Consider the following 13,190-nt stretch of genomic DNA (forward strand, 5'->3'; position numbering starts at 1 on the left):
TAGCTAAAAAACTTGATCTCATAAACGTAGAGAGTAGAATGATAGTAAAGGCTGGGAAGGGTAGGCAGGTGGGAGGGGGAATGAAGAGATGTGTTAAGAAGTACAAACATACAGTTAGATAAACAGTATAAGTTACATCATTCACAGTACAGTAGAGTGACTATAGTTAACAACAACATATTGTATATTTCAAAATAGCTAGAAGAGAGGACTTAAACTGTTCCCAACACATAGAAATGATAAATACTAAAAGTGATGGATACCTCAAATACCCGCACTTGATCATTACACATTCTATACATGTAACAAAATATCACATGTACCCCATAAATATGTATCAGTAACAAAGAACAAATCTTTTATCCACGAAATTGTGAAGAAGGAAAAAGAAATTTGAGCTAGGTTTGCTGTCACACCTCAAATTGAGAACATTATGGCCACAGTATGCTTAGTTAAAATGGAAAAGGCTTTAAATTTGTGGATGGAAGACACGAATGGAAACGTGTTCATATTGATGGCAGTCAGGTTCACCACTATCGATGGTTTCAAGCATCCACTGGGAGTCTTGAAACGTAACCCCTGAGGATAAGGAGGCACTACTGTTTACAATGTTTGTTCAAGGGACTACTGTATACAATATTTGAGCTAACCATGTTCTAAGCCAAAAATAGGACCACAATTCCTTCTGTTTTCACCTAGCACTTGAGCCATTGTATCATGCTTTTCCTCAAGGAAAATAAACGATTGTTTTTCTGGTAATACATGGAGCAGAAGTGTAAAAACTTTCAGAATTCAAAATCCTAACTCCAATGCTACTATATTCCATGACTAATGTGAATCATATATCATCATTATTATAGATTCAACTATTTTGAATTTGACTATTAATTCTCAATAATTATTCACAGCTATATTCAAAACTGGAAAAGACCCAGAGACTAGTTGCTACTTCAGTGTATTTTTCACTGAAGCATAACATCAATATGATGGTTTAGTTTACTGTTTAAAATAATGAATGTTCTAATGAGCTAATATGAGTAACTGTTATATCATGTTTGTTCTGATAATTCTGTGCACTATTTCATCTGTACTTACTAGCCTTCAAGTTATCTGTTTAAATTTGAGCAACTCTGAAAAAGAACGAAGTTTATAAGCTCTACTGAGAATGTCAAAGATTGAGCATGGAAAGACAGGCCCAAAGATTGCTAAATTGGTTTGAACTCAAGTTTTTCTATTTTATTTCAGACTGTACAATTTGGAAAAGCTTTAAGTCATAATACTTTAAAGAAATTGTAAAAATGTCTAATAAGCATTTGAATTTCTATAGACTTCATTTGATTTCCAATTTTATAAAATTTTTTCCAAACCTTTCTCAGAATTGATTACTTTACCATATTCAGTCCATGAAGAGCACTCCTACTTAATTCTGGCCATTCTTATTGTCTTTAGACATGTATCTATTACTGTTATTAATACAATTATCATTATTTTATAGTGATACATACATGATCTTATGTCATAGAGTTACAGTTACTCATGTGCTCATATTCTCCCCTATTTTTATGTATTTTGTCCATCTTCTTCATTAAATCATAACTCTCTTGTGATGAAAATCATGTCGACAGCTATTTCCTTTGAAACTTTCCACAAAGCCTGGCAAAGCATGTTGACCATTGCAGCTACTTAATAAACATTGGCTCATTGCCCGGAGGCAGCAATTGACAACTCAGTCATAAAGAATTCACAGTGGTGCATAAATTTATCAATTTAATTTTTTATGTTCCTGTGAGAAGTGATGTGCCAAAATATTTTCTAATCTTAGATGAGATCAACTCTTGCAATTAAACAAGAAAAGAAACAAAATGTCGTTTACATTTGTGCTTGCCTAATTTCATGATAGCAGGCTTTTCAGTGTATAAAAGTTAAACTTGCATGAATGAAATTGGACAGAGAGGTGTTCTGTTGGTGTGCATTTCTTTAATTTGATCGTTTCCTTACTGCCCAAATTTGGGATATGTGATGTCAACTTTGGAGACATATATTAATAATAATATTTCATAAGCACATTTTCTAAAATAATATAAAAATGCAAAACAGTATTATGCATTTGTTGGAGGGAGGATGGGCTATGAATTTGGATACTTCTGGGTTCAGATCTTGGCTCTGCCACTTACTCATTGTGTGACCTTGCCTGAGTCACTTACCCTCTCGGAGTCTTGTTTACTTCAACTATAAAATGGAATAAAAAAATCTACCACATAGTGTTGTTATAGGTATTAATGAGTTAGAAATTGTAAAATGTTGAGTACAGCTAGTGTGAACAAACACCTAGCTAATTTTTTTTTTAATTTTCTTCCATAATAGTGTCCTTTTTGATACAGGTTGCTAGAAGGGGAGATGGTGAGAGGAAGAAACTATGCAAATCTCCTGGGTGATCAGGTACCTGCTCCAACAGGTAGCAATATTCACCATTCCAGTTTCACCCTTGCTCCTACTCCACCTCCTCACCACAAGCAAGGCTCATCAGCAACAGCAGTCCCCTCGAAAAATCAATCAGGTACTGTAGAGTACCCTGCATAACAATTATTTGGGTAGTTTTCCTCTTTTTCACATAATACTTTCATTCTAAAACAGAAGATAAGGTTTGGCAACATCTGGGTGTTGCCCACCAAAATCTTCAATAATCATTAAGAGACTCATCAATCTTAAGTCTGGTTAACCACCCCCAACTCCCCCCGACACAAGTCTCTCCCCACTGTGTCCAGCCCTCCTACTTGTCACCAGAATTTTCATCTCATAGTTTAGCTTTGGGCCTGTCTTTCCATGCTCAAGAACATTCCCTAAAGTTAAACTTCTTACTATGGCTTTCATAGCCTTGAAAAATCTGAAATTCATCTTCCTTTCTATTCTCTCTCTCACTCCTCACTGTCATGAGGTCAAAGAGAGTTATTGATCAGTCCTGAACATGCCCTAAACCACATATCTTAATTATTGCTGTTCTAATTAATTTGTCAAATTTCCATTTGGAACTATTATAACCCTAGCCTTTCTTTAAAAGCCAATTAACGTATCTTACATTCTTTCGCTTAATCTACCTAAAACTCACTCTTATCTTTCCTTCATTACCTGAACACTTACTCACCATTTAAATTCCAAATGTGAGAGTTATTTCCTCTTTGAAGTCCCCTAAGACTGAATCCCCCCATGTCCCTAACTTCAGGTATAATTGATCACTGCACTAAATTACCTGTTGCATATTACCCTTGTAGTCTTTCTCTAGCATATTTTGCTGGTCTCACTTGTTCACCTCTCCCCCATTAGACTGTATATCTTTCAAGGGCAGGTTCTATATGCCCAGCACATACTACCAATTTCTCTATTTAGTGTCCCTAAATGCATTTGCTAAATGAATGGACCTCTTCATGAAAACTGCACCATTCTTTCCCAGATCCCATCCGAATAAATCTCTTTTCTCTCTGTGGCATGACATCCCTCTGTGCCTCTATGATTAGACAAACTAACTGCAGTATTCCTTGATGTGTGGTTCTGTATGTCCTTGTCTTTTCCTTCTTACTAGATAGAGAACTCCCTAAAAAAAGAAAACAGGGTTTCTCCCAAGGAGAGGCTCATATCTACCACAGTTTCTCACATAGTAGTTTTTAGTGAGTATTAACAGTTTTGTAGCTCTTTAAACCAAATTAGAAAGGCTATCAGAAGAGTGTGACTCATGCTTGCTCTTTAGAGAGACATTACTATCACTTGCAAAAGTTAGTGCAGTTTAAATCAAATTTTTAAATCTCTAAAATATTAATAGAAGGTCAGGTCCACCAAAATTCTCTAGACCAGGAGTTAGAAACCAGCTAGTAGTGAAAGAATAATGTACCTTTGGTATAAAACAATAACTAGCAGTAATTACTACAATAAACTTGACAGTTTTTGACTGCTGCCAAGTGCTATTGCCAAATCTTCCAGTTTTTCAAAAGAAGACTGAAATACATATTTTATATAATATCTCCCAAACTGTTTAATGTTGGTAACCAATGCACTTAAAAGAAACAAAAATACTGTGCAAATGAAATGTCATACATCTGTAAGTCAGGTGAGGCTTATAAACTGTCAGTTTTTTGTAACTATCTTCTCTAGGTTGATTGTAATACCTCCTAGTTTTTGAGGGTTTATTTTGAGCAATGCCCCATGCTAAGAACTTTGCATCAATTATACAATTAAATTTGCATCCCTATGATCTGGGCACAGTTGATCTGGATAACATTAAGATACTCACTTTACAGATGAGGATACTGAGACACCGGAAATTTAAGTTACACACATCAGACATTCTCAAACACATCATATTCTCTTGAGCAAACTTAGATTTTTGACTGACTGCAATATAAAAATGGCTTTGAGTCATACACAGTTATAGCACAAATGTGTGCTATAATTTCACTTCTTCCTCCCCCGCGGATTTCTGAAATACCTGATCAAAACAAAACTAAGTTTGAGAACTGCTCTATAAAATTGAGTAAAATTGGGCCGGCCAGCAGGGCAGTGAGCACGGCCCGGGCCAGACATGGTGGCGCTCTACACATGCACCAAATGCCACCAGCTCTTCCCCTTGGAGGCGCTGTCTCAGGGGCAGCAGCTGTGCAAGGAATGTCAGATTGCACCTGTCGTGAAGTGCACCTACTGCAGGACTGAGTACCAGCAGGAGAGTAAAAACAATACAATATGCAAGAAATGTGCTCAGAATGTACAGTTGTATGGAACACCCAAACCTTGTCAGTATTGCAACATAATTGCAGCATTTATTGGCAATAAATGCCAGCACTTCACAAATTCAGAGATGTATGGACCACCCTATTCTTGTGAACAGTGTAAGCAACAATGTGCATTTGACAGGAAAGATGATAGAAAGAAGGTAGATGGGAAATTGCTGTGCTTGCTGTGCACACTTTCATACAAACAGGTCCTTCAGAAGACCAAAGAGCAGAGGAAACACCTGGGCAGCTCTTCTCGTGCTGGCCATCAGGAGAAGGAGCAGTATAGTCGCCTGACTGGTGGTGGCCATTATACCAGCCAGAAAACCCTTTCTACATCTTCAATTCAAAATGAAATCCCAAAGAAAAAGTCCAAGTTTGAGTCCATCACAACTAATGGAGACAGCTTTTCCCCAGACCTGGCTCTGGACTCACCAGGCATTGACCACTTTGTCATCATTGCCCAGCTGAAGGAAGAAGTGGCTACCCTGAAGAAGATGTTGCATCAAAAGGATCAAATGATTTTCGAGAAGGAGAAAAAGAGTACGGAGTTAAAGGCTGATTTTCAATACCAGGAATCTCAGATGAGAGCCAAAATGAACCAGATGGAGAAAACCCACATAGAAGTTACAGAACAATTGCAGGCCAAAAACTGAGAGCTCCTTAAGCAGGCAGTTGCTTTGTCCAAGAGCAAGAAGTCTGAGAAGTCGGCAGCTACCACGTCTCGGTGACAGACCATGAGGAGGCTCCCTAGCAACAGCAAATGGAGTTGTCCAGGGTTAGGGTTAGCGACCCGGCTGTTCTCTGGGAATTGTAAGCTTTCTTAAGAAATCTCTATTTTATTACAGTTATCCTTCTTTGTGTGATTGCAGTGGGCTGAATGGAAACACCTGGTTTGTACTGTCTTATGACTGCATGCTTGAGTGTTTGGAGTTTCAAGCTCTCTTTCTCTCTCTCTCACTTCTAGAACCTCTACTCTTCTTCCTCTTCTCTTCCCTTATCTCTCTCTCTCTCTCTCTCTCTCTATCTCTCTCTCTCTCTGTTTTGGTACTACTCTTTTTTTTTTTGTGGTAGCCACTTCTCAGTGTAATGTGCAGAATGATTTTTTTTTTTTTGCTTCATCATTGCATCCTGCCATACCCATGAGCAAATCATTTGGCATTAATTTATATCACTGCCACCTTCTGAACTTTGAAAACTGTCACCTTAAGACTTAGTACAATGGAAGAGGCTTTCTCTCTCCAATAACCCTTTTGCTTCAGGGTATCTGCTGGGTTTTTTCCAGATATATTATGTATGAACTTTGTGCTATGTATAGCCAGAGTTGTATTTATTTAAAAAAAAAAAACTTTTTCTTGATAAAGGAATAATGGTAGCCTAGCCAGTCCTTCTTGTAAAACTGATGCCTCTCGAAAAAAATAGTCCTATTCTCTAGCTTTTAGTAAAAGAATCAGATCTTTTCTTTCTTGTTACCTTGGAGTCTTCAAAACTGATTACTAAGGTGGAATAATTCAACGTGTAAGTATGGAGTTAAGTGCCTTTTGGAGAATTTCTTGGAAGAATATTTAAGGAAATAAGGGAGATAGCAAAGATTTGAACACTCTCTCTTTTTAAGTAAGGGCAGAAAGAAAAGTTGTCCAGCTTGTACTGGACACTTCCCTTCCCCACCCCTTTCCTGACTGTTTTATGTGATTGATTTTAAATTCTCACACTGCCACTTCTTTTTTAAAAAATATCCTTTATTTGCTTATATCAGTCATCATACTGGGCTACTGTCAGAGAACATTTTTTTTTACATGAGCAGATTAAAAATGGGATAATATTTGAACCATAGAGCATTTCTGGGGTCAGCACGAGCTGCTCAAGTAAGGACTCTGAGTCCAATTGGGAGAAGTGACATCACCATATTACTCCCCACTCCTCATCACCCACCCCAGCCTATACACGCCCTGCTTTGAATGGAAAGGTGGAAACAGGTACTTAGAAGCACATGGCCTCAGCCGGAGTCATATGTGCCCTGTCTTTCCTTCTTGACCCAATAGGCACATGGATTTACTTTTCCAAGAAAGAGGATAGATTTGCATTTCTACCCATACTCTCAGGTCCTCTATGTGGTATTTGTGAAAGGAGTTAGGGATGTATAATGCCATGAAACAGAGGAAAACTGACTGTCCTGGAATCATTAATGCAGAGTGTACTAGAGTTAGAAATAATCATGAGGGCAGATGACATTTGTACCTCAGTCTACCAAAATAGTAGCAGTAAATTTAACTTGCTAGGCATCTCCTAGAAGCAAATGCTCTATAATTTGTGATAGCATTCTCACAAGTGGAGCCATGCACATAATTGGACTAAAATGTGGAAATGGGTAGCTTCCTTCTGATAAGAGACACAAGGGACCGTGTTACTTATATATCACCCTAGTAGGGGATGTAATTCCCTTCTAGCAAGGGAAACAGCAGTGCTAAATAGTTTTATAACTCTTTGAATGAGCAACTTTTAGGTAAAGATAAACTGTCAGATGGTATTTTTCAGATGCATTTGCATTGACTATTGGGAAAAGATTGTGAAAAATGATAGTCATGGGGTTTTTTTTTTATTTTAAAGACAAATTCTGTTATGTGAAGTATGACAACATGAAAACACATATTTAGTTTTATACTAAATCCTTTTTAAAGGTCTTGGCATTTAATATAAAGCAAATCCACACATTTTCTAACTTTCTGTAAGTTCCAAAAAGGGAAGAAAGAAACATCAGTCTTGAAATTTTGATTTTTAAAAATCATGACACTGTTTTACCATGAAATTGAGTAGCTAATTTTTGGTAACACTTTTTGTTTCTTTGTATGTTTGTAATAATGGACATTTTAAAACACAGGAATGTTTTAGTTTGTACAGACTTTCACAAATGTGTGTTAATAAAAATTCATATTGACTCAAAAAAAATTAAGTAAAATTGCTAAAGCTTGCTATGTATCATATGAAAATACTACCTTAAGGTTACCACTATTAGTCTTCCAAAAGACAGCCCACCATAAATATTGCATAGAAAAAAAGCTTAAATATCTTTATCCAAATATGAGCTTAAAGCCAGGAAGAATATTAAAAATCAGGGAGGAAAGCAAGAAAGATGGCACAGACATTTAGAAAAGATTAGAATTAGTATGTACTGCATTCAGCAAACTTTTTTGAATATGGACTATATTCACAGGTGTGTGCAAGAAGCTATTTTAATAGCCTAGAAGAGAGACAATGATGTCAGATTTAAGCGACATTTTAGACATAGAATTAATAGGAACTGATGAGTAATTTGGAGTGGATAGTACCTGAGAGGGAATAATCAGAGATAATGACTCAGAGAGTGAGAGGAGGATAGTGGTGTCATAAACCAAGATAAAGTCACAAAGGGGAAGGAGCAAAGCTTGGCATTGAATATATGAAGGAGAATATTGACAACAGAGGAGGGTTTCCAGAGGCACAATGAAGAGGACAGATGGACACTCAGTAAGATAAGAGCTAGGAGGGTGAGGTTGAATTGGACAAAGATGAGATGGCAATAACAGTTTGGGAGAGCACAGCAGGCCAGGCAGCCTTGTCTCCCAGGTTGTAATCATGAGTCACAATAAGAATCAGAAAATTTCCAAATTGCCTGCAGGGTCACGGTAATGATGGAGGAAAGTAGTGCATAAAAGTCCAGTTCCAACATTCCAAATGGTATTATGATATCACAGTTCAGTGGCTTCAACTCCATGAAATCATTGCTTATAGTTTAAGATGTAATCAAGGCCACTGGGGTTTTCAAATTGTGCTGTGCAAAGCCTTAACAATTTTATGGAGGGGGTTGGGGTCCAAAGAACACTGAAGAGATTTAGTTCTGGGCTGCTACCCTCACCAATCAGTGAAATTCTCTCAATTTTTTTTTCTTTTCTTTTTTTTTTTTTTTACATGTTAGGCTTCTCAGTTAAAAAGAATCCTATTGCTTGGGGGGGGAAAAAAAGCTTTAAAAATTCACTGAGGAATGTTGGCCAGGTATGAAGTACATCTTAAGTAATTTGTTATGCATCATAAAGTAATGAAGTTTATAAATTACAGTGGATTAAAGTTATCCCAATAATATTTTCACTCTAACATTTCTAACTGCATTCTTCAGTGGAAGAGAAAAAAAATACACCTAGTGTGGTAAGATTTTTATAAAATCCAGTTATACCCATGGGAGTGTGCTGGTCATGTGAAAGTCATCCTTCTAGACATTCTTCCCCACCCCCCCCCAACCCAAAGAGACAGGCTCTCACTCCATTGCCTAGGCTGGAGTGCAGTGGTTCAAACATAGCTCACTGCATTCTCAAACTCCTGAGGTCAAACAATTCTCCTGCTTCAGCCTCCAAGTAGCTAGGACTACATGCCAGCTAATTTTTTTCAATTATTTTTTGTAGTGACGGGGGTCTCACTGTGTTGTCCAGGCTGGTTTTGGACCCTTGGCCTCAAGAGATCCTCCCACCTCGGCCTCCTGAAGTGCTGGGATTACAGACATGAGCCATTGTGCCCAGCCCATAAGTGTTAGAAGTAAAAGTTGAAAATGGCCATCTTGATAACAAGCAAAGTCCTTAAAACTTGGAGAATGTCCAACCCCACTTCCAGACTAGGACCAGAGAAGGATAGATTGTTCACTGTAGGGTCAAAGAGAGAAGTCCTTCCTAAGGACCACAGTGAAAGCTGTGAACACCCTTGCACAAAGGTGTTCCATTAAAGGGCTTCATGGAGATAAAGGGACAAACCAAGCTAAAATCTATTCAGAAAAGCCAAACCAAAGCAACACCAACTCTAGCATGAAAAAGCTGGAAGTAAGTGGAAGTGAGTGTGAGGGTCATGAGAAAGGAGATTAACTCAAAGCAAATTTAAGTCTGCAAGTGTGTGCATCAGAATTCTGAGCTCTCTTAAACAGCTGACACAGGAAAATAAATGCCCTAATTCTGCCTCAAGGAACATTTACTCTTTAAGCCTCAACAACAACAACTTTTTAAAAACTACATCTCAACTTACATGATAATTCATGGGAAGTTTTGAATGAATAGGAATAAAAGAAATACATTTTATAAGATTTTATTAACAGTATAATTTCACTGTACCCTTTGTGTAAACATTCAGGGTTGTGTTTCCCTGTGCCTTATCTCAGTCTCATCATACAGGCATGATGAAATTTGCACAGTAAATAAAGACCTGATGCAGGAAACAGCCCAGGAAAAAAAAATAAGATGCTGGGCTACCAGGAGTCAAAACTGAATTTTGCTGTCAGGACAAAAATATAAAAATCAGAAGCAGAATCTTTGGGGAGCAAATCCCTGGGTACAATATAAAGATATTAATAGTTCTCTAGAAATGCAGTTGTAAGAGAGTATGACACAGTAATAGAGCAAAGACTAAGTTAGCAGTTTTAACCATAGGCAATAACCATGGAAGAGGAGTTCTCTGGAGAGCAAAAGAGATAGGATCTGGTACAGCAAACAAACCAACGCTCATTCAATTCCAGATTTTGTAGTAGAGGCTTACTAAGCCTGTTGGTAAGAACTAATGTAGAGACACCAGGACCTGCTTTCCCTGTAATTTCAAGAAATTCTTCTTCCTCCCTGTCATATCTCTTTCATTCAATTGCCTGATAACAAAAATATCATAATTTATTTAATTCAAAAAAAAATTTTTTTTTTAGAGATGGAGTCTCACTGTGTGACCCAGGCTGATCTTGAAAAACTGGACTCAAGTGATTTTCCTGTCTCGGCCTCTCAGTGCCAGGATTACAGGCATGAGCCACCATGCCTGGCCTGATAATATAATACTATCATTAATAACATGTGGAATATTTATTGCTAGGCATTAGGTTAAACTTTTAAAATATGTCATTTCATTTAGCGCTCATAAGAAACCAGTGTTATTGTTATCAATGACAGTACCAATGGATATCTTTAACACACACATACCCACACACCAACAATCACCATCAGCCATTCCCCATTCTTTGATAGAGACAACTGATTTTTTGAAAAGTGCTATGCAAGCTCAGTGTAAAGCTCCCTTTCCAATCAGATGGCAAGCATAAGCTCCTTCTAAAGAGAAATTCTCGAATTATCTTTAATTATTATCCCTGCAGATGAGGAAATAAAGCTCAGAGACATTCAGTGATCCGCCTAAGTTCACACAGCAAGGATTCAAATCCAGATGCGATGACCAGAGAGCACACTCCTAGTGTCTATATGCCTTACTGGCATCCAGAGAGAACGGGAACTTGGTGAAACTTTTAGCCTAAACTATATAAGCTGCAGATTTTATACTTTATGCTAATCACTTCTTCTAATGAAACCCTGTATTATGTGTATGTGCTAAGGCCCTTTGGGCTACAAGATATGAGCACTCTCAGTTTAACCACAGTAGTAGGAATTGGTTTTAAGCATGTACAAAAAAAATGGAAGGTCCAGAAAACTATTCCAGTAACAACCTACTTTGACCTCATGGACATGATGAGTCATTCATCCCCATTCAGAAAACAACAGACATCAACAGTCCCAGACACCCAGTAGGATCCCTGTTTGTCATTCCCTGAGTTACAGTCAAGAGCTGTTGACTAGTCTTGTGACTCAGCTTCTCTTGGTCTCAGCCCCTCTTCAATTTTGTTCTCCTTCTACTACGGCTGCCTAATTGTCCTTCCTCTTGCTGCGTGTCTCACCGTATAAATTCCAAAAGAGAAAGTATCCAATCTGGTTGCTAAGTCACTACTCAAACTAGAATCCCCCTATGGTATGTCATAAAACATTTGAGGAAGGTCTCTTATATGAAAGACCAAGATTTAAAAATAGAACTACCTTATGGTCAGCAATCCCACTACTAGGTATACATGCAAAGGAAATGACCCCACTTCTACAAAAAATACAAAAATTAGTCCCAGCTACTTGGGAGGCTGAAGCAGGAGGATCGCTTGAGCCCAAGAGTTTGAGGTTGCAGTGAGTATGTGTGTGCAATTGGGGCAGACAGGGAGGAGAGTGAAAGACAGCTAACCCTCCACCTAGAGCCACTGCACTCCAGCCCCATAGACAGAACAAGACCCTGTCTCAAAAAAATAAATAAATAAATAAAACAAGTAGATACCACATTGCTTCTCTCTGAACTCCTCCCTCATCCTTTTGTTGAGTAGAGGTAGCACATAAAAATATGACCAGCAGCAGTAATGCCAGGTCCCCTCATAACTAGTTACATTACTTGTGAGATTGACATTAGGACTTCCTCTGAAGAGCTCAGCTGCTGAACTGAGAATATTAATCATGGAACATTTTAACACAATGAAATTAAAAACAAGGCAAGTGTATGGAAAGAAAAATAAAAATGAAAAATTACAAAGAGCAAATGAAATCAAATTGTCATTAGAACATAATTAAGACCAAGCCCCTGAATAATTCTGTAGCTTCCCCAGGATGCTACTGATAGAAATTGGTAGTGTTATTAGTTTTTTCATGAACCATTCTCACCGTATGTCACTGTTTGTCCCTTCTGCCTTTTGTTTCCTGAAAACACCCAAATATCCTGTGACCATATGAAGTTATCAAAAGCCAACCTACACCACTTCAGTCTACTAAGATTACCCAAGTCTATTTAGGGAAATATGTCATCGGGATCACCTATGGCTTAATCTTTTTGGTTTGTGCTTTCCCCTGCCCTTTGGAAGGTCAAATATTAACTTAAAATAAACTGGCCCAGTCCAGGATTCCTGGAACTTTTCTTCTGATTCAGTCTCTACTGGACATTCTGGCAAAGACCTGTAGAAAACTGGGAACTTGTTTATAATACTAACTCTTCGGACTCAAAAATTGGCTATTACTTAACAGAGGTGGCTAAAAATCATTAGCCAGAGGAAAAAACTTCCCATTTTCATTATGAGCTGGTCTGATGATCTATTTCAGGAGTCCCTTTTCTACAAACTTAAAAAAAAATTTAAAAAGTAGGGTGTGGAGGAGGATGGTGAAGACTAATTTTATTCTGACTTTAAAATATGAAAGCAGAAAAGAGTTTACTCAGAAAGAACTTGATATTAATTCCTTTAATTGTACACTTCCTCTTAGATCCTTTATATATTATCTTTAATCCTCAAGATAACTCTTCAAGATAGCTATTCTATCTGCAATTTACAGGTGAGCACATTGAAGCTCTAAGTAATACAGCCTTTCCTAGATCACTTGAAGAGCTACAGGAACCGTGTGACCGGCTTGAATTCCATCTTCCCCTAGTCGATAAATACAATCCTTCCACTGCCTTGGAAGGAGATGTGTCCTGGTAACAGCGAATTATAGCCATGTCATAGGGTTGTTTCAAGGATTAAATAAATAAAATAATGCAACTAAAGCACTGAGACCAGTGCCCTAAACATAGTGTTTAGTACATGTTAGTTTTCAA

At 37.7% G+C, this 13,190-nt stretch overlaps 1 protein-coding gene across 3 annotated transcripts; it reads left to right on the forward strand.

The window, feature by feature from the left end:
• Nucleotides 1-4,570: 4,570 nt before the first annotated feature.
• On the forward strand, nucleotides 4,571-5,413 carry LOC123640643 (protein FAM76A-like). 3 transcript variants are annotated; one of them, XM_045555226.1, is made up of 3 exons: nucleotides 4,571-4,782; nucleotides 4,912-5,075; nucleotides 5,160-5,413. In XM_045555226.1, the coding sequence occupies exons 1-3, from the start codon at nucleotides 4,571-4,573 to the stop codon at nucleotides 5,411-5,413; spliced, it is 630 nt and encodes a 209-aa protein (XP_045411182.1). The 3 variants fall into 3 exon arrangements, with proteins under 3 accessions (XP_045411182.1, XP_045411181.1, XP_045411180.1); XM_045555225.1 differs by having other exon boundaries at nucleotides 4,571-5,075; XM_045555224.1 differs by having other exon boundaries at nucleotides 4,571-5,413.
• Nucleotides 5,414-13,190: the final 7,777 nt, after the last annotated feature.

This window comes from Lemur catta, chromosome 6 (genome assembly GCF_020740605.2).
Source record: "Lemur catta isolate mLemCat1 chromosome 6, mLemCat1.pri, whole genome shotgun sequence".
Classification (NCBI taxonomy): Eukaryota; Metazoa; Chordata; class Mammalia; order Primates; family Lemuridae; genus Lemur; species Lemur catta.

Bases quoted from the DNA above. Each gene is read 5' to 3' on its own strand.
- LOC123640643 (XM_045555224.1), top strand. From the start codon at position 4,571: ATGGTGGCGCTCTACACATGCACCAAATGCCACCAGCTCTTCCCCTTG.